The sequence below is a fragment of the Taudactylus pleione genome, unplaced genomic scaffold, assembly GCF_031769625.1.
Source record: "Taudactylus pleione unplaced genomic scaffold, aTauple2 ptg000100l, whole genome shotgun sequence".
Classification (NCBI taxonomy): domain Eukaryota; kingdom Metazoa; phylum Chordata; class Amphibia; order Anura; family Myobatrachidae; genus Taudactylus; species Taudactylus pleione.
The window spans coordinates 16,889,957-16,912,930 of NW_028284502.1; the positions used below are offsets into that span (position 1 = coordinate 16,889,957).

General features: G+C 45.1%; 1 protein-coding gene across 2 annotated transcripts in view; it reads left to right on the plus strand.

Moving 5' to 3' along the window:
• SPON1 (spondin 1) overlaps positions 1-22,974 on the plus strand; it is a 420,788-nt gene that overhangs the window by 129,136 nt on the left and 268,678 nt on the right. For both annotated transcript variants that reach the window (XM_088470447.1, XM_088470448.1), the window contains exon 4: positions 15,817-15,890. In XM_088470447.1, coding sequence (XP_088326573.1) covers positions 15,817-15,890 — 74 coding nt within the window. The remainder of the gene's footprint in view (positions 1-15,816; positions 15,891-22,974) is intronic.

Sequence of the window (22,974 nt, forward strand, 5' to 3'; positions counted from 1 at the left end):
CTTTCTCCGCATCCACAATTTCAGGCACATCCCTACATATTAGTCCTCAGTGGAAACCTCAAAACAACCACAAGTTCTCAGAGGAATACATTTATTTTCTGTCTGTGAAGTTCTCGGGTCACATAAAATGACAGCGATATATTATACCAGTCAGGAACATTTTATTGTTCAGAGCTTGGAATTTTGGCTTAATGTGTTACTACCAGAAAAAAGCTGGGTACACACTGAACGATGTGCATACCCAGCGAAGGCACGATGAGCCGGCGTAATACATCACACCATCTTTACACACTGCACGATGTGTGTACCCAGCAATGGCATGATGAGCCGGCGTAATACATCACACCATCTGTACACACTGCACGATGTGTGTACCCAGCAAAGGCACGATGACCCGGCGTAATACATCACACCATCTGTACACTGCACGATGTGTGTACCCAGCGATGGCACGATGAGCCGGCGTAATACATCACACCATCTGTACACACTGCACGATGTGTGTACCCAGCAAAGGCACGATGACCCGGCGTAATACATCACACCATCTGTACACTGCACGATGTGTGTACCCAGCGATGGCACGATGAGCCGGCGTAATACATCACACCATCTGTACACACTGCACGATGTGTGTACCCAGCGATGGCACGATGAGCCGGCATAATACATCACACCATATGTACACACTGCACGATGTGTGTACCCAGCGATGGCACGATGAGCCGGCGTAATACATCACACCATGTGTACACACTGCACGATGTGTGTACCCAGCGATGGCACGATGAGCCGGCGTAATACATCACACCATCTGTACACTGCACGATGTGTGTACCCAGCGATGGCACGATGAGCCGGCATAATACATCACACCATCTGTACACTCTGCACGATGTGTGTACCCAGCGATGGCACGATGAGGCGGCGTAATACATCACACCATCTGTACACTCTGCACGATGTGTGTACCCAGCGATGGCACGATGAGCCGGCGTAATACATAACACCATCTGTACACACTGCACGATGTGTGTATCCAGCGATGGCACGATGAGCCGGCATAATACATCACACCATCTGTACACACTGCACGATGTGTGTACCCAGCGATTGCACGATGAGCCGGCATAATACATCACACCATCTGTACACTCTGCACGATGTGTGTACCCAGCGAAGGCACGATGAGCCGGCGTAATACATCACACCATCTGTACACACTGCACGATGTGTGTATCCAGCGATGGCACGATGAGCTGGCATAATACATCACACCATCTGTACACTCTGCACGATGTGTGTACCCAGCGATGGCACAATGAGCCGGCGTAATACATCACACCATATGTATACACTGCACGATGTGTGTACCCAGCGATGGCACGATGAGCCGGCGTAATACATCACACCATCTGTACACTCTGCACGATGTGTGTACCCAGCGATGGCACGATGAGCCGACGTAATACATCACACCATATGTATACACTGCACGATGTGTGTACCCAGCGAAGGCACGATGAGCTGGCGTAATACATCACACCATCTGTACACACTGCACGATGTGTGTATCCAGCGATGGCACGATGAGCCGGCATAATACATCACACCATCTGTACACACTGCACGATGTGTGTACCCAGCGATGGCACGATGAGCCGGCATAATACATCACACCATCTGTACACTCTGCACGATGTGTGTACCCAGCGAAGGCACGATGAGCCGGCATAATACATCACACCATCTGTACACTCTGCACGATGTGTGTACCCAGCGAAGGCACGATGAGCCGGCGTAATACATCACACCATCTGTACACACTGCACGATGTGTGTATCCAGCGATGGCACGATGAGCCGGCATAATACATCACACCATCTGTACACTCTGCACGATGTGTGTACCCAGCGAAGGCACGATGAGCCGGCATAATACATCACACCATCTGTACACTCTGCACGATGTGTGTACCCAGCGAAGGCACGATGAGCCGGCGTAATACATCACACCATCTGTACACACTGCACGATGTGTGTATCCAGCGATGGCACGATGAGCCGGCATAATACATCACACCATCTGTACACTCTGCACGATGTGTGTACCCAGCAATGGCACGATGAGCCGGCGTAATACATCACACCATCTGTAATACATCACACCATCTGTACACTCTGCACGATGTGTGTACCCAGCGAAGGCACGATGAGCCGGCGTAATACATCACACCATCTGTACACTCTGCACGATGTGTGTACCCAGCGATGGCACGATGCGCCGGCGTAATACATCACACCATATGTATACACTGCACGATGTGTGTACCCAGCGATGGCACGATGAGCCGGCGTAATACATCACACCATCTGTACACTCTGCACGATGTGTGTACCCAGCGATGGCACGATGAGCCGACGTAATACATCACACCATATGTATACACTGCACGATGTGTGTACCCAGCGAAGGCACGATGAGCCGGCGTAATACATCACACCATCTGTACACACTGAACGACGTGCATACCCAGCAAAGGCACGATGAGCCGGCATAATACATCACACCATCTGTACACTCTGCACGATGTGTGTACCCAGCGATGGCACGATGAGCCGGCGTAATACATCACACCATCTCTACACTGCACGATGTGTGTACCCAGTGAAGGCACGATGAGCCGGCATAATACATCACACCATCTGTACACACTGCACGATGTGTGTACCCAGCGATAGCACGATGAGCCGGCGTAATACATCACACCATCTGTATACTCTACACGATGTGTGTACCCAGCGATGGCACGATGAGCCGGCGTAATACATCACACCATCTGTACACACTGCACGATGTGTGTACCCAGCGATGGCACGATGAGCCGGCGTAATACATCACACCATCTGTACACACTGCACGATGTGTGTACCCAGCGATGGCACGATGAGCCGGCGTAATACATCACACCATCAGTACACTGCACGATGTGTGTACCCAGCGATGGCACGATGAGCCGGCGTAATACATCACACCATCTGTACACTGCACGATGTGTGTACCCAGCGATGGCACGATGAGCCGGCGTAATACATCACACCATCTGTACACTGCACGATGTGTGTACCCAGCGATGGCACGATGAGCCGGCGTAATACATCACACCATCTGTACACACTGCACGATGTGTGTACCCAGCGATGGCACGATGTGTGTACCCAGAGTAATGCATCACACCATCTGTACACACTGCACGATGCAGAGAACGACGGCACAATGTGTCCTTCCATGCAGGGCTGGCCCGTTACACCGACTATGCAGGTGCGTAGAGCGCCAGCAAGCAGAGGGCGCTTTGATTAGCCACCAGGCCACAACTCAATCCCCAGCACGGCCAAACTCCTTCACGACCCCTTCCGTCGACACACTCCTTCCCCCCCGACCGCCGCAGGGAGGCTCCATTTGCTGGGGGGAAGGAGATTTTACCAGCGGGCGTCTGGCTCCATGCAGCGGCAGCCGGAGCTCACTCCTGAGCTCCGGCTTTCGGCTCCCCCACGGGTACTATGGGAGAGACGTCATGATGTCTCTCCCATAGTTCCGAGGAGCGGCGTATGAAAGCGGATGCAGGATCGGAGCTTAAGGTAAGTATTCTGTTTTGTTTTTTTTGTGTTGCTTTTTTCGACGTGTGCAAATTCCGCCTGGTGGCGCCAAAAAGGAATCTTCGCTTACCAAATATATTAGGCTCGGGCCGGCCCTGCTTCCATGCTCCATTTAGCAACATGGCGTTGTTCATGGCATCATCCCATCTGCTGTGCCACACAGCAGATGGTACAGTACAATGCAATGAATGGGCCACGGGCACTAGCCTTTTGGCGTAGACACTATGCTTTCTGCACAATATATCGCTCCGATAAGTGTCGTTACGATATATACAGTATCGTGCAATGGATGTCATAGTGTGTACCCAGCTAAAGTGCTAAGAGAAAAGGAAGGCTACAGTATGTTAAGCCTGATGGCAGTTAAACTCTGAGGATGAAGTGAGCGGGCTCAGATCCTCTGATGAAAGGTAGGTGTCAGCTGTGTGCGATGGAGTTAGCCCACACAGCAGATAATCTTAACCAGGGTATGGATTTCTAGCTGGTAGAAAGCAGGTGCAGAATACACAGGGTTAGTGCAACATGCAGTAGGTATAGGATGTTTATGAGTGGAATTGGGAGGCTAGAGGAATACAATGTAACTGACCTGATTTCCTTATAGATTGTAAGTTTGGCGAGCAGGGCCCTTCTACCTCTTCTGTTTGTCTATTATTATCCAGTTTTGTTCTAAAACTGTTGTTTACAATTGTAAAGCACAACTGAATATGCTGCTGCTATATAAGTAACATAATAATAATAATAATAATAATAATTGCATCAAAGCACAAGATGGACTCGTATACCTGGTTCATTTCAGGACAACAACCAGTGTGCAAAGTCCAGACAGTAAGCAATATCTGAGTCAGGGAACCCAACAGAGTCGTAGTAGACAATCAGGGGTTAGTCCAGGAGGGTAATTAAATAGCAATGTCAGCGTACCCAAGCAGGCAACAGGCCGGGCAGAAGTCAAAAGCAGAGTTATGGTGCACCAACAGAGGTTAATCTGGGTGGCGATCAATAGCTGAGTCGGAGTATTGGCGGACACTGGTAGGTGGTACTAGTGTGCAAATGGAGGTTAGTCCGAATTCCAGATGGCTTAACCATGGAATTGGTTTATTAACTAGGTAGAAACAGGTAGCAATATAATACAGGGTTAACAGCAGGTACAGGTTTTAAGGATTTCCCGTGGCAGCCAGGAGCTTTAGGGTTATGTTGGGCGCTGTGGTTGCGCCAGATGTATGCACCCTGTATGCAGCTATATTAGCTTATACACAGTGGTGGCAGCAGTGGGATGCTTAATAATAGTAGCAGTAGTGACAGAGTGGAGTATGGGGTCTGAATGCTGCCTCTGTTAATATAGGGGGCATGTCCGTTCTGTGGGATGCCGCACATGAAAGACGCATTGGGAATCTGTGCATGCGCAGAAGGCAAATGTCAAAATTGGCACCACCGTGGAGAGCAGCTGGGTCCCAGTGCCTGGCATCTACTGCCAGTAGTGAGTAAACCGAAGCAGTACGGAGCATGCCTCTAACACTGGGTACACAGGCAGAACAGAAGTCATAGCACAACTGAGACTAGCACAGATATGGGATGACTGGCATGGAAATCTATAACAGTCAATAATCTCCTACTGCAGCAGCTGCCACAAAAAGTAGTCAGTCTAGCCAAGCAGAGATCTTTCCAGGCAGCAATTCTTTATTACAAAAGTTGCGTAGGCAAACAGAGGTCAGTCCAAGCTGCAATCACATAGAGGAATCGGGGTACACAAGCAGAAGTCAGTCCAGGTGTCAATAAACAGCAGAATTAGAGAACCCAACATAGGTCTCAGCAAAATTAGCACAACAGAGGTTGTGTGTCCGCCCCATTTTCCGGGAGTGGCCAGCCCAGAGACTTTGTGGATGCACGCAGTCAGCTGGGCTCGCAAGCCGGCCAGCTGGCCGCCCGCCCGGCGCCGTCCACCATTGCGACCATCGACCACCGATGGTCACAGTGGTCGCGATGGTGATCCCAGCACTGCGACCTCTGTCTCAGTGCTGGGATCGCAAATGCATCAGGGGGTTGTCATACACCTTTTGCTGCATTTGCATTATTGCAAGGATCGCATTGCAAAGCTGCCTGACCGTTGGCATTCTGACCATCGGGATCCCGTACCCAACCAGCAGAAAACAGCATGTGCACTCCTCCAGAGCTAGAGACCCTCTGTGCTGTGGAAACCATGGTAAGTGGTAGAAGTGGCAGCGACTAAGTGGTAAATTTGCTACCCCAGTGTCTCCGACATCATGGACATGTGAGAGGAAATTGTGATTCAGGCCCTAATATGTAAATATCTGTCGTAGTTCAAATGGAAAATAGCCTTTTTTTTATCTGAAAAAATAGAATATAAAAATAAACTCGCACACAACATTCGCTTCATGTGGACAAAGTAAATGTGATTGGGACTTACCTTCACAAACCAGCCAATCACAGGGGGCAAAAGCAAAATATCCCCTGTAATCAATTTTAAAAATAAAAAGTTTTTCATTATTATTAATATTTTTTTTTTCCATTCAATTTTCCTGAAGCCTGAGCAGAAATTGTTTCATACTGCTGGTTACAGAAACCACACATAACCTCAATCCGCAGTTTGTTCCATGCCGATGAAAGGCTTAAAATCAAAAGGAATGTTCTCTTTAATCTCGTAAAAAGACTTGCCTAATGCCACCTGTATGAGTATCACAGTTGGGAAATTTAAAGAGAGAATGAATATAAGAGGAGAGCTATAGAAAGGGCAGCTGAAATCCGAACAAGCTATCTTCTAGGGCCATATAGCAATAGGAATGTTCTATAAAACATGAATCACTTTTACTGGTAAAATATCAAACTGAAGATTCTATTGTCACTTCCACAAGGTCCTCGTTTTTCTGAAAGTGCTACGTGAAGTTATTTGCAGCATTTTCGAATGTGTTTATGCTTTAGTTACCATTTGTCTGCCCTTTATTCCTAGCTTTTCAGGATTTGCTGTAGATTCATATGATAATGAGGGTACCCTATTATACAACAATACATACAGTATATGGTTCCTTGTAAATAAAAAGGAGGAGGGGTAAACTGTTGGGCGCAGGTTCACTAAATGAATTTATATTTGAATACCAATGTTCTTGATATCAATCTATATTAATCCAATGGTGGTAAATGTGAGAGTGAAGAGTCCGTCAAAGGTAAATATCCTGGAAACTGACATTGACATAAATCTATTAGATATTACCTGCTCCAAATCCCGCCATTTTGGCATTAATACATACTTTTGGACTACCTTTTTAGGACTATTAATACCACAATTGGATTATTGGATGTAATTGGGGCCATCGAGAGCTGACATGGGGCCGGGTACTGGGAGGGATGTGGCAAATCTGGAGACGTGACCACACCAACCTTCAAACAAATGTTTAAAAATACTATGCGTGGCATCACGATCTGCAAAGGGGGATATTTGTCCCGAGGATGGGTAGTCAGTACCCGACGCCCGCTCGGCACCCTTGGTCATAATAAAGAGAGAGAGATATCAACATTGGTATTCAATATCAATTCATCTAGTCAACCTGCACCCAAGAGTCTTCTCCCTTTTTTATATTGTTAACCCCAAGGGGATTCTGGGTTCCCCTTACAGCTCATAGTGATCGCATTTGTGTTCTAGAGTACCTCTGGTCAGAAGAGTGACGCGGACCTCATCTTTACCAAGATAAATGGTTCTTTGCCTTTCTGAATGTTTGATAAAAAGAATTACATGTAGCGTAATAGTAAGAGCAGTGATGCTGGGCAGTAAACAGTTTCATCTTTACAAAATTAGAACAGAAGTTAAGAATGTCCTCCTCAACAAGAGAATGTGACTTGTTAATATTTGCAGTCATTGGCACAGATACAGACTACCACGTGATCTATGTCGGTGACCCAATTGAACACAGATGGAGCTTCTCTATGATCAGTTCGAGGTACCTGACCAGTCCACGTAAAAAGATTCAGGAGATACGTACTGTAGCTAACCTCCTAAAGAGGACACATGGAGGAGGTTTGACCAATCATCTTCTCTCTATCATTTTATAGGCTGTGCTAGCTAAATGATAGCTAGTAGCTGATTGGTTACTATGGGCAACTTCTCCACTTGTTATCTTTAGGAGGCTTAATACATCTGCCCCGGAGTCATCTCTTATAATAACCAATAGCGGAGCCTTGTATAATATATATATAAAATCATCACAGAAAACACTGAGACATAAAAAGTTTTATGTAATGTAATATACTATGTGAAAATATATATACAGTACCAGTCAAAAGTTTGGACACACAACGTCTCATTCAATGGTTTTTGTTTATTTAAATTAATTTACACATAGTAGATTAATACTGAAGACATCAAATCTATGAAAGAACACTTATGGACTTATGTTGTAAACAAAAAAGTGTTAAACAAATCAAAATATGTTCTATATTTTAGATTCCTCAAAGTAGCCCTCTTTTGCTTGGATGACAGCTTTGCACACTCTTGGCATTCTCTCAATCAGCTTCATGAGGTAGTCTCCTGGAATGGTTTTCTGACAGTCTTGAAGGAGTTCCCAGAAGTGCTGAGCACTTGTTGGCTGCTTTTCCTTCACTCTGCATCCAACTCATCCCAAACCAACTCCATTGGGTTTAGGTCGGGTGATTGTGGAGGCCAGGTCATCTGACGCAGCACTCCATCACTTTCCTTCTTGGTCAAGTAGCCCTTACATAGCCTGGAGGTGTGTTTGGGGTCATTGTCTTGTTGAAAGAGTTGTACGGTATTGCTGCCGGTATACAATTGCGAAGCCGGATGCCGGCATCCTGACTGCTTTATCCCGGCGTGGGATAAATGACAGGCATCTATATCTAGACGCCTGTCATTTCCCCGACTCCGGGAGACCGGCGCCCGGCATCCCGATCGAAGGGATGCCGGGCACCGCGAGCGGGCAGCCGTGGGGGGGAGGGTTAGGTTTAGGGCACCCGGGGGGGGACTTAGGGTCAGGCACCACCCCGGGAGGGTTAGGGTTAGGCTAGGGGGAGGGAGGGTTAGGGTTAGGCACCCCCGGGGGGGACTTAGAGTTAGGCACCCCCCCGGGGGACTTATTTTTAGGCAGCGGGGAAGGGGGCGTTAGGGTTAGGCACAGGAGGTTAGGGTTAGGCACCCCTAAGGAGGGTTAGGGTTAGGGGGGTTAGGTTAGATTAGTTGGTACTTACCTTACCACGATCAGGATTTCCAGCGCTGTCGGCTTCCGCTGCCGGGCTCTGCTGTTTTGTCGGGCTGCCGGGATTCGAACTCCCAGCCATGCGGCAGCCAGGATATCATACCGATTCCATTGATGCCACAGCTGGGATTTCACAGTTGTAGCTGTGTTAAAATATGCTAATGGTACCCCACCTGAGCCATAGCAGCTGTCCGCAACTGCATGCACATACACACACATACGCAGCATCGGACGGAGCTAAAGCAAACATCAACCTGAGTTAGTATGTGGTTACTTGGAATGGCCGCTGTGATTAAGACGCCTGAGCCATGTTTCCTGGGTACAGGATGGCAGTCGGCAGCTGGAACACGCCCAAAACGGTTGCAGCACGCCCGCATTTTTCTTTTCACTCCCTGTTGCCTCCCACAGAACATCTCCTGCCTGTCAATCACTTGCTAATAAATCCTCTGGGCTACCATATTTGTAATTCAATCACCGCGTGTGCGAATTGTAGCTGCTACGCATGCACAGTGGGCCGATAATTGCTCAACTCAACATCGGCATAGTGTAACACTCTAAATCAGGCCCCATATACTTGATAAAGTGTGCAAGCGCACGAAACGCGTTGGAGGTAACAGGTGGAGATCGTGGATTTTCATTGGACTACCTATTTACAGTCAGCTGTACACGCCGCCCGTTTTTGTCTCGAGTGACGTCATCTCCAGCGGCCGATCGCGGCCAGACGCCACGAGACTACAGAGAGCTATAGCCAAGGCCAGGCTTCAGCTCTCCGACTCCCTAACCATCACCACATCCGGAACCACCGCATGTGGAGGAGACGGAGCGGTTGGCCTCAGGAAGGGTAAGGTAGGGAGAGACAGTTCACATCTACTTTTGCGGGCGGAAATGTTAGTCCACTCCACGAAGGGATCCACCAAAATTCTCCAAAAGGAGCTATAAACAAAATTGTTTTAACCAATTTTTATTTTTCACAGGTGCCACATTACTATTAGTCATATACACATAGCGCTCAGTATTAATTTATTATTCTTGCCATTTCTAATTGAGCAGCTGAAAACACCAGAGCGCGGTGGTACATTTATTTCTTTATTTCAACCATACATATTTTTTATTGGTCTTATGCAATAGTTAAGTATTTTGTTGAAATTATTTTTTTTTGATGTCTTTTTTTTAACCTTTGTTATGTTCATCAATAATCTTATACTGTTGCGTTGCACTCTGCCTGTCATATCTATAATATGAACCCAATTGACTCTTATGTCACATAGCAGTGTTTCAGGAAAAGTACTGCAAGTCACAGCAGGGAATGGGAGAACTTTTCCAGTATTTGTAACCTAATTTCAATCCATTTTAAATTGTCCAATTTCATTGTCACAAAATAGCCAACATAATTGAAACGTTTCAACGTTTTGTGTGACCTGTTTGTAAAATATCTGAAATGAGGATTTTTTTCCATTAGTTCCTTATATATGGAAATGAAGACATCAATTCCGTCTTGGTTAATTGTTGTTTCAGGGTGACATGTCAGAGTTTGCAGTAAAACATGAAAGTGTGCTATTTTCCTCCATTTTATGAAATGTCTATTAATAAATAATCGTGACTTGCAGTGCTGTTTCAGGATAAAGTAAATGTGCCATTTTGAATTTGATTGCCATATTAATAATTCTCTGTCATAAAAAAAAATGAGTGGTAAATTATTTAGGAGACATTTGAAAGGTTAAGTAAAGGCCCATAAACATTAAAGTGTTTTTTATGTGCTGGGTACACTGTCTGCTGCGATATAACATTATCCTGCAAAAAGTACAGAGCAGTGATAAATAGAAGTACCCTAAAGTAATTTTCATATATTTATTCTCTGTTTCTTATTCATCAGTTCCTCTCAACAACCGGTCCATCTCCAAAAGTGCAGTTGTCAAACCCCTCCTCCTTTAACCCTGCTGCAGCTGGCCTCATAATATCATAGTAGTACATAAACAATAAAGTAATTTATATTAAAAGGAATTTGTCAGGCACCATAATTTATATAGCCAAGTTTCTGGTAGAAATAATGGAAGCAGTCATTCTGCTAAAAGTCTTTATTTCCTGGGATAACCTGACATACTGCTTGGCATGCTGGAAAGGCCAGGAAGTTAGGCCAAATTCAAATTATACAGTAGGTAAAGTGAAACTGTCATTTTCACTGGAGGGAGAAGGTGTCATCATCACCGCCATGGGACATGGTTTTAAATGGAGGTGAGAAAATTGGGCATGTTCAAACACATTTTCTACATAGCGAGTTGTTCATGTTTTATAGTTTATGTTTAGTTTATGCGCTGGCTTTAGAGGACCATAACTGATACATGCCTACACTCCATACTTGCCTATCCTCCCAATTCGGCTGGGAGCCTCCCGAAAATCGGGTGCAGCTCCCCCGGTCCCCCGGAAAGGCAGGCAAGCTTCCCGGTCTCCAGCGACCAGCCTGCCCCCCCCCCCGCACTTTTCAGATTAAATCCCAGCAACGGAGGGTCCAGTGACGCGATTCGCTTTAAATTGCGTAATCACGGCCCCACCCCCTGCCTCACAATGCCTTTAATAATGGCATTGTGAAGAGGGGGTGGAGCCACGATGATGCAATCGTGATTTCATGCCCCCATGCTCCACACCAAAATTTGCATCATCATCTGACCACACCCCCTTTTTGCCGCCCCCTGCCCAGAATGGCCGACAGCTCCCTCCTGGAAGGAGGGAGTGAAATGTCGGTAAGTATGCTACACTCCCGAAAGTCGCGGGAGACTCCTGTTTTTTCGGGTAACCTTCCCCCCACACTCCCGGCAGTGTAGGCACTTCTCCCGCATCCTGACCACTTCCTAGTGAAGTGGGCAGAATGGGGAGAAACTTACCTGAAATCCGCGGTCCGTCATTAGGGGGCAGGGCTTAATGACACCTGCCATGTCACAGGCTGTATTTGAAAAAAATGACAATTAGGAGCTGATTGGCTGGTACCTTAGCTCCGTTCACTTTATCTCCATCCAGAACCGTAACTAGACTTTTTGGTGCCCTGTGCCAGAAAGAGCATTGGCGCCCCCCTCATTTTTCAAAGGGACATAATGTACCCAAAAAAGGGCCATGGGCTCATGGGGAAGGGCCAGGGAAGAGATAGGAGAGGCCAGGAGCTGCTGGGGATGAAATAAGAGGAAGCTACAAGCAAGAATAATAATAAACAGAAATCTGACAGGCCCAAACAGCGCCCCCTGACCTGTGGGGCCCTGTGCGATGGCACCGGCCGCATTGCCCTAGCTACGGCCCTGTCTCCATCCAAGGCTTTAGTAAATAGACCCCTAAGGGGTCTATGTGCTAAGCCTTGGAGATAAAGTGGATGGAGCCAAAGTACCAATCAATCAGCTTCTAACTGTCATTTTTCAAACACAGCCTGTGACATGGCAGTTGGGAGCTGATTGGTTTGTACTTTATGTCTCTTTACTTTATCTCTCTCCAAGGCTTAATACATAGACAAGAAAAGAAAAACAGGGAGCGCTGATGAAAACCAAATGAATATCAAACTAAAATTGTAGTAAGATGAATTAGAAAAAATATCTTTAATGAAATATATTAAGAAGATATGACCAAAATAGGCCTAATATGCACTAAACACTACAATCTGGCATAAAGGTTCTTAGCATGTGGTAAAAACAAGCAAATAAAAGAATACAATTTTAACATATACATAAGATGCAATATAAGCACAAGAGATTTTGTTAATCCTGTTGGTAATGTATAGTCCAAAGAAGTGCTGTATTTAGTTAGAATAGTTTGTCATATTAATTGACGTCCAGTTAAATTCTTTAGGTGATATAGCACAAATTATGGAAGTTCTTACCCACCGGATGATGTGACTTATTGGTTGTGGTAGTCACTGTACATCCGCACACTGCCTGATTTCAGCTGGTCCCGGCCGAGAGAAAAGAAGGTTGTGTACGTTGTGTAATTGCTGTGGAAGGGATTGTGGGTGTCCGTAGCCGCTAAGTTTAGACAGCGTAGTCCGGCTGTGCATCTGCTGTGTCCGGAATAGGTGCCTGCGTTCGCACCCCCACACTCCCATTACCATCAACCACCCCCTGTCACCACCCACATTCAACCATTCAACTCCGCTTGCGGAGTGTCTGTGTACAGGGTGCGGTCGCTTGGGACTGGTTCGCGCACCTGCACTGCGTCTTATACGCATGCGCAGATTGCAAACATCAGCAGGCTACGTGCAAACGCAGCCTAGCGAACAGGTCTGAAATCAGGCCCTTGGCGCAGAACCCCTTGGATAATCACCTTAATGACTAATTAAGCAAAAATATTTTTTTATTTAATTATTTTTTTTTTTCACACCGGCGGCGTGGGAGATGCAGGCTGGTCTCGGGCACCAGCCTGTGTGAAGTGCTGGCTCCCTCACTGTGCTAATTATTGTAATTATTTATAATTTATTTATTATTATTTTTTAATTATTTTTTTATTTTTTAGCTTAATTTGACCAATAATAACATGTCATTATTGGGGTGAAAAACAAAGTGTTGGAAATGGGTTTAAAGTAGTGGGTCAGGTATTTTGGGGGGCTGTATGGATGGGACATGGGTTTTAAACATTGCAGGTGGCTGCACCAGGTGTATGTTTAAAATTTTTAAAAAGTGCCCTAAAATGGCACAAAAATATACTTGCACCCATTTTAATGTACCCCTAATTTAACTGTAGCATTTATTGTGCCCAAAAAAATTTTATTCATATTTTTTCACTATTATTGAAAAATGCATATAACAGCCATTTGACAAAATGTAAGAACCCCACACCCTATAATTATGTCCAATAACACACTTCTATTCTATTCACCGATCATAGTTTACCTTTTTTGGGGAACAGGCTGATTTCCTAATTTTCACCTTCCCTTTTTGCTGGTCTTCAATTAAATAAATATTGGGCGAATGCATTATCGCGCCTTTTACAATAGGATTGCCCGACGGGAGCGCTCAATTATGGGAAAAGCGGCAAATTCAGGTGAATGGTCTGAAAAGTTTTCTGCAGAGAAAACTTAACGTTATTGTGGCTAATTGGATATGGCCCTAAGTGTGACTAGGTTTTGTGATCAGACACATGGGGGCAAATGTAATAGGCAGGGCTGTAACTAGGGTAGTGCGGCCTGTGCCATGGCACAGGACACCGCAGGGCAGGGGGCGTTGTTTGGGTCTGTCAATTATCTGGGGTGCCCAGTATTTTAAGAACCAGCATCGGGCTATTTAAAGCCTGTCCTGGTTCTAAAATTACAGGGGCCAAAATGCGTAGGGGGCACCTGTATTATAAGTACCAGCACAGAGCTTTTCTGATCCGGTCCTGGTTGTGGAAATACAGGGGACAAAACGAGTAGGGGTCCCCTGTAATTTCCATAACCAGCACCAAACTTTTTCTACCGAAGGGGTAATGCCACAACCAGGGAAAGCCTTTCAACTAAGCATTACCCCTAACCACAAGTCAGCCCAAGCCCGGGGATACCTGGGGAGGCAGGGACCCCCCCAATAGAGGGGTCCCTCTCTCCAGGGCACCCCAGGCCAGGGCTGATAGCGCGGAGCTATCCCGGCACCTGTCCGGTGGAGCTGCCTGCTGATTGGCTGTGCGCAGTGAGCCTGTCTTCTAGACTTCAATGGTGTGAAATCTCCATTCAAGTCTGTGGTGGGAACCGCTACATTGCATCCTTTGATAGTAACCGCAAGGTTCACCTCAAGTAACCTTGCGGTTACATCTTTGGCTAAAATGTAGCAGTTCCCACCATATTCTTCAATGGAGATGTCACACCATTGAAGTTTATGGAGAAGACAGGCTGACCGTGCATAGCCAATCAGCGGGCAGCTCCGATGGAGGCGTCCGCTGATTGGCTGGCGGCTCCTGCAATGACTGGGCACATGTGGGCCCAGTCATTCGTGCGGAGGAAGGGTATGTGTAAACATACCTCTCCTCCTGTCCTGCATGATTTCGTGATTTTCCGGATCTTTTTAACCCCCTGGATGTCTACTGGTCTATTGTTTTTGCGATTTCTCAGGCAGTAACATGTGTGAGTGAAGCACTCGCACTCTATTACATTGCCCGAGTTGTATCTTGAGAATGGGAAAACATCTGGATGCGAGATGCTTTTTTGCAAGTTATAGTAAAGCCCCAAAAATTTGAATTTTACTTTAGTCTCACCCTATTACATTTGCGAGTGAGTAAAAAATGCGAGTTTAGCGCTAAACTCTCAATTTTTACAAATTTGCAACCTATTACATTTGGCCCATGCTCTCTAATTCGGGAGTCACCAGATCACACTGAATGTCCAATCAAAACGTGAATCATCCACCTGTTATATAATATTCACAAATCCCATAAGAGTGGAAACTCGTACTAGCAGCATGTACAGTACACAATACTTCTGAGAAACATTCTGTGATGTTATCATATTGTGTAGACTATCTACCTAGTGGCGCTTGGAAAGCTGTTAATGTGCATATCCCTTTGTCTTTAGTCAGGTTAGACAAATAATGTTATATTTTTCAACATTGCATGGCACATTCATTAAAACATTCCAAATGGGACAAATTAGGTCACCCCCTTAACCATACAAAACAAGTTTCATCTGCCCACACCACATTCATTTTCCATAAGACCACCCCCCATTTTTAAAAAGTTCCCACCAGGAAATGGTGCCATATTCTGAAAATCTGGATCTAAAAATGTACAGGCTAAATTCTCATGAATGCTGGTTCAATTCACAAAATGGCTGCCGCCATTGTGTGTTGGTTACAAGAACTATTTAAACTAACACAGAACTAAAGATGACACGTTACTTCAATAAAGCGAGGCAGTTTGCATGTTTATTATTGTACATTTTAGAACAGTACATTCAGTTTTGTACAGACAGATGTCTATTTTGTAGTAATCAATGTTATTTGTTTTATTTGTAGGGCAAGTATTGTACAGAAGAAAATAATTTACTTCCAGGATGAAGGATCACTTACAAAAAGAATGTGTGAGCCTGGTGAGAACATTTGCAAACATTTATGAATAAAAAAAATGTTGACAGTATTTTCCACAAAAACTGTAAATTGAAAACAAACAGCAGGAAAATCAATGAATAATTGGAGAATGTGTACAGTATATACAGTAGTTATTTATCTGTGACCAAGAGCCCAGTTGGAGATACAGTATGAGGCACTGCAAAGCCTCAGGGAACAACGAAAGTAAAATTTTATATCACCAGTTGTGTTTATGGACAAGAGCACAGTAATTATCGGATCCTCAGCCATAAGATACAATTAAAAACATGCTCTCATTTATAAAATAAAATAAAGAAGACTTGGGGTATTCAATTAGGCTGTGTCATTTTCGCCTGTTTCACTTATTCCCATATTCAATTTCAAAGACTTTTCGCAGGTGCGAAAAGTCTTTGTTAAAATGGCGAAAAAAAGTGCAGAATTGGGGTTTAGGGGTGCAGGCTTAAAAATAATAGCCTGCAGCCTTTGTAATGTCCCTTTAAAGTATTCTGTGTCAAAAATTTTTTTTTTAAAAGTTTCTTAGGACACCCCAAAAAAGGCACTTTTTTGGGAAAAAAAAATATTGGGGGAGAAACTTCTAAACTAGCAAAATCGATCCTGGGGGGGGAGTTTCCCAAGTATGTGGCAGGTGCTTTCTAGAATGCGGCTGGTAGCGGCAGGTGTTTTCTAGAATGCGGCTGGTAGCGGCAGGTTCATTTTTGAAGAATATTTTAAAATATTTTAGAGACTTAAAAATATGCTTGCACCCATTTTCATCTACCCCAAATTTGCTGGCCATAGTTATTTTAAAAAAAATTGATAAATGCTCTTCTTCACCCCTTCTTCACAGGTGCATTAGTGCAACTGCCGCGGCTATTTAAAAACCCGACTTACCTTCCACAGGTCCACCCGGGGGTACCCATAGCGATCCCCCATGTCAGGACATCTTTAGGGGGGTCCCAGGATGATTTCCCAAAAATTACCTGGACTTTTCCATACTTACCTTTCTGCCAGGTCCCGTTTTCGCCAGATCATAATTGAATACTGGGATAAAGCGGGCACGTGCCCGATACTTTATCCCAGAAAAAACGGCGATGATGGCGAAGTCCGACCTGGGACTTTTCGCCTCAAATTGAATATGGGCCTTAAGCTGGGTACACATTAAACAATGTGTGCACCCAGCGATGCAATGGACAACCGCATGGACGACGGGCCGACATATCGGACGGCTGGTACACATTACACGATCTGGTGTCCAACAGCCTGATATGCTGGCATCAGCCGCATCCAACTGCATTGGGTCGTCAGTCGCATTGTCAGATTGAGCTGCATGTGGGGACAACCTGACGGTGTGACTGACGGCCAAACGGGAGTGCAAATGCTTCTGATTGGGCAAAATATCGTCTAATGTGTACCCACCTATACAGCACAGAAAAGGCAAACTGACTGAATGTTTAATTGTAACCTCTGTAATTAAGCTATTGGCAAGCTAGCTCATAATTATGTTACTCTAAGGGGCATATTTATCACATCTGCATCTTTAATGCGGATGTGATAAATATTTTTTGCATCAATTTTATGAAGATGAATACACAAATTTACTAAAATCCTCTTGCCAGGGAATGGGCTCTGATCAGTGGCGTAACTAGGGGGGGTCGGTCAGGGTGAGTGCCCTGGGCGCTGTGAGACCGGCGGCGCGGGGGGGGCGTTGCCCGCCACGGTCCGGCCCACCCTAGTTAGCCACCAGTGTAGCGCCGACCGCAGTGAGTGCGGTCAGCGCTACACATTTACACAGGACCGGCGCTGGGCTTCCAGCGCCGGTCCCGTGCTGCACAGCTGAGCCCGTTCCCTCCCCCTGAGCACTTGCCCAATAGCGCTAGGAGGCGGGCTCAGGCTGTGCCCGCCTCCTAGGCGGCGATGGCGGCGATGCGTGTGTTAAATCATGACGTCTCTCCCATAATGCTGAGCACGCCAGCCCGGGAGGACTGGTGGGCGGCGGCAGCAGGAGCGGTGTCGCGGTCCGGAGCAGCAGCGTGGATTCAGGTAAGTATATTTTTATATATATATATTTTTTAAACCTGTCCGCACTACTGGGGGCACAACGGGGGAGGGGGGTGGCTACTACTGGGGGGACCTCTACTGGGGGTGGGGGCACAATGGGGGAGGGGTGGCTACTACTGGGGGCACCATTATTGGGAGGACCTCTACTGGGGGGGGGCTACTACTGCGGGTGCTTAACCGGGAGGGGGAACCTCTACTGGGGACTACTTCTTGGGGGGGACTACCAATGGGGGCATTATAAAAGGGGCCTACTACTAGAGGCACTGCACTGGGGGGACCACTACTGGGGGCAATAATAGGAAGGGCCACTACAGGGGGCACTGGATAGGGGGGATCACTACTGGGTGCCTGCATAAGGGGGACCACTACTGGGAAAACTGCATGGGGGGGACTACTGCTGGGGGCACTATATAAAGGGCACTGCATAGGGGGGGGACTACTACTGGGGGCACTATATAAAGGGCACTGCATAAGGGGATACCGCTACTGGGCGCACTGCATTGTGGGGACTGCTACTGGGGGCACTGCATAAGGGGGAACGCTACATGGGGCACTGCATTTGGGGGGGCCACTACTGGGGGTACTGAGTAATGGGAACTAATTGGGGGCTGTATAAGGGGGACCACTACTGGGGATACTGTATAAGGGGCACTACTATGGGCCTGCATAAGAGGGACCACAACTGCATACTGGTGGTACCGTATAAGGGGTTCTACTGGGGTTAAGGTGCATATGGATAGGAATGTTCAGCATGAAAATAAAGGGGTGTGTCATGTTGACACGCCCCATTTTTACGTGGCCACTCCCATTATTTGTCGCGCACGCAGTTGCCGTGCGCACATGGGGGGGGCTCCCTTTTCAAATTTGCCCTGGGCTCCAAATACCCTAGTTACGCCACTGGCTCCGATAGGTGCCCGTCCTGACGGAAAGCTGTAAGCGGTGTGACTTCTTTCTGGTTTGTGTCGCCGGCGCACACTGCACAGGTATGAGATGGGGGCTTCCTATTGGGGGTCAAGCTCCGGAATGTGAAAGTAAATAGGGGGGTTATTCGGCTGCTGTTGGAAATGGAGGCAGCATAGCAGATATCTCCAAAATTTTCTGCGGTGCTGCCTTCATGCATTCGGAGGATCCTTAATATTTGCGGGTATCTCCCAAAAACACCAGTTTTCCCATTAATATTATTTGATAAATAGGCCCCAAATTGTCCAATATGTTTAATCTGGTTTCTGTATATACAAAAAAATGGCAAATTCTAATCACATAATAAATATTCAGGAACCTGAGGGTTGGTTCTACTGCAACAATTTTCAGTCCTGCAGGGCCCAGCAAAATATATGATACTATACTACAGGGATGTCAAATGCACTGATCGCAGGATGCTCTAAGGTAGATTATCCCTGCACTATAGTGTATTGCAACTTGACAGTATACCACAGGCGTGGGGAACCTTTTTTCTGCCGAGGGCCATTTTGATATATATAATATTATTTGCAGGCCTGGTTCAGGCCATGCCCCCTCCGCTTGATGTCACACGGGGGCGGGGCCACAATCGCAGGTGATTACAGCAATACCCGGAGCATCCTAAGGATGCTCCGGGGTGCTGTAAGGTCAGCGGTGTGACCATCTGAAGCATCCTAAGGATGCTCCAGGCGGCACTGCTGCATAGATTCTGGCTGCAGGGTGACATTCTAGGCACCCTGCTAGATCACCCTGCTAGATCACCCTGCTAGATAAATGAGGCTAACAGGAAAAAGCTCAGAGGGCCAGACCAAATGATCCCGAGGGCCTTATAAGGTCCCCGGCAGGAGGTTCCCCAACCCTGGTATACAAGCTACTTAGTACAATACAAGCACTGCATTGAATACACTTATACCATTGGAAGTAGTTTGTAGTCTTTTGTGCCGTTACTACACAAAATAAGAGTATGCAAAATACTTGTCACAATACAAATGTAATCGACTATGTTTGAATACATTTGTGTCATGGCAAGTAGATTGCAGATTGTTCCTGCTCCCAGCCTGCCACCTCGCAGACAGTGGGAGAATGCAAAGGAGCTAGTATGGTAAGCGTCACTACATACCGACCAACACACATTCTGGGCACTGTATGGCGGTATTATGTGATATGGGTGCACATTATTTTAACATGTATTAGGTATAATTTGGTTTATTTTTAACAACTGACCATTTATTTTTTGAATGAATGCTCAGATGAATACACTTGTTTAAAATCAGGAATAGTGGTGAGAAGGTGTGGTAGACACATGAAAGGAGATCACAGCCTAATGGAATTGCACATGCCTGCTATATTACAGTCCCCATGATTTGTAATGCATGAAAAAGATGCACATAGAGTAGACACTGTCTAACTGGACATCGCTGGAGATCATGTCACCATGGGCAAATGCAAGGTGGGTTTACAGCTGCCAGGTGGGTTTACAGTTGCCAGGAAACTCTCCTACTCCCGGCCAGCAGGTCAAAAGATGACCACAATTTCAGTAATATATCATATGATTTTACTCAAGCTTCAGTCACATATTTATTATGGGATGTTGTTTTTATGAGATACATCTGTTTGATACTGAAAGTTCATTTTGTTAGACTCCCTTCCCTACACCCTATACAATAAGCACAATAAAATGAACACAAAGGTAAAGAATTTAGGCGCTAATAAATATAAACCATGAAAAAGAAAATGAAATATAAAATATACATTCCTTGAGGGGTAGTAATTTCATTTGCAGGATTTCTAATATCTTTAGAGTGTGTCCAGGGGGTTGAAGCATATGTAGTTTTCTCATTCAGTGCAGATGAATATAAAAAAGAAAAAAAGCATATCCAATGTTTCACACACTTGAAGATATATATTTGCAATTAAACAGCGGGAAGGGGGGGGGGTGTTACAGGAACACTACTATATTGAAGAAAGTGCGTACCCCACTCACAAGAAAGAGTGATAAGTTACTCCCATAGAGGTTTCTTTTTAGGGATCCACCAACACCCAATATGACGTGTAAATAACTTCCACAAGGTGCGTACCAGAACTCACATAAGCAGAATTATGACGAAATACATGAAGTTATCTTTAAAGGTAGCCTTAAAAAACACAGGTGGCGTACCCCAACTTACTCAGAGTGGCACGAAAATCCTCACATCAAGGTATCTTTGTATGTCCACCACTAGTGTTAATCTCTCCATAAAGGTTGTTTCATCCCCCAAAAATGTGATTCTCCATAGCATGAATGAATGATCCAAAACGAATTTATTTCAATATAACCACAATTCCAGAATAAAATGTATACGACCAGTGGCTAATGCAAAACCAACAGGCCAGCTTCTCAAAAAAGTTATTTAAAACATATATAATGATGATAATCACGAGGTAAAAAAATGTTCAAATAGTCATACCTCCGGCGTTTATAAGTCACAAAATCCTCTGGGTCGACGCGCGTTTCGGCTGTCACTGGAGCCTTTGTCAAGACATGAGGATTATGGGACTCTATGCTGGTTATATACCGTGATCCACCTATCAGCATGTGAACAATATCAATTGTCCATGCATCAGGTGAAACTCATCTAGGAATAATTAATGCCTGCGGGAAGACACTGCATCGAACTTAGGAAACAATTCCACTTTACCCGTGTGTCGCAAGAAACATCTTTCCGCATGGCAGGGACGCTGTGTCTAGTTCTGGCTACCAGAAGTGATCCGCGTGTCCTTTTACTATATGACGCCGTCAAGCGAAAGTTGGAAATCAGGAGGCCAGTCACATGATCCAGACTCCTGGCGGAAATTGGTAATATGGCGTCTAGGGTTGCCCACACTCAGACGTCAATAATGACGTGCTGTTAAGCGTGTGTGGAATCTTTCAATAACGTCACCATATAAACTCTTACTTACGGAGGACACATATTTGAGCATTGTACATAGACAACAAATGAAAAGTTCAAGCGGATTTCCAAAAAACTACATAATATACATAAAAAACATATTAATATCCTAATCCATATATCCCACATATTGTAACATATGATACTCGAACATAATCTCATTTAGACATATCATTATTCCCTACTTTAAAAATAATGTTAAAACAAACGGCCAATAAGCATAAAAATAACCATCAAAATAAAAATAAAAAGGGGTGCAAAATACATTTATAAGTTCTTTTCTTCTCTTTTTCTTTTCTCCTTTTCTTGGTATTCATTTTCTTATTCTGAATAATTCCAAAATCTTGATGTTAAAGAAAAAAGGGGTAGAAAGTCCTCATGGAAAAGTCTCAACAGATAATAACAAATCCCAGGCCGTATATATCTACAAAACAAATCTAGATTAATGTCATATTACCCATTATGATCCCTAAAGTGCACAGTACAGCTACAAAAACCACTTTAACTCAAAGTATTTGTTTAGTCCTAAGGGCATCAATGTTTTTAATGTAAAAATCATGTTCATTTCCGTTTTAGCTAGCCTAGTGGCCACATCATTAGTTCTTATGTCAGTTTTAACACTTTTGAGCCCATAAAAACCCACAATGTCATTTGAAGAACAAATTTAACATTTAAAGAAAGGAAAGCCCTGAAAAATCTCAGAAGTAATAAGGAGAAAATAATAAAACCAACGGATAAGGGAGGGGGAGTGGTGTTGCTCAATATTGGGGACTATGAAACAGAAATATACAGACAATTAAAAGACACACATACATATAAAAAACTCAGAGGGGACCCCACGAATGCCACTGCACTAAAATGTAAGTATCTTATAGATAAATATCATAAGATGGGTACGCTGACAGAAAAAGAGGCTCAGTTACTCATTATTGACTCACCTGTCACCCCAGTAATTTATACACTCCCGAAAGTGCATAAAAGCCTTATTGACCCTCCAGGGAGACCAATTATCTCCGGAATTGGTTCGATTTCCTCCAACTTGTCAGAATTTATAGACTTCTACCTCCATCCTTTGGTGTTACTTAACAAATCACATCTTAAAGACACAAAGGAATTTTTAAAATTTTTGGAGGATTTG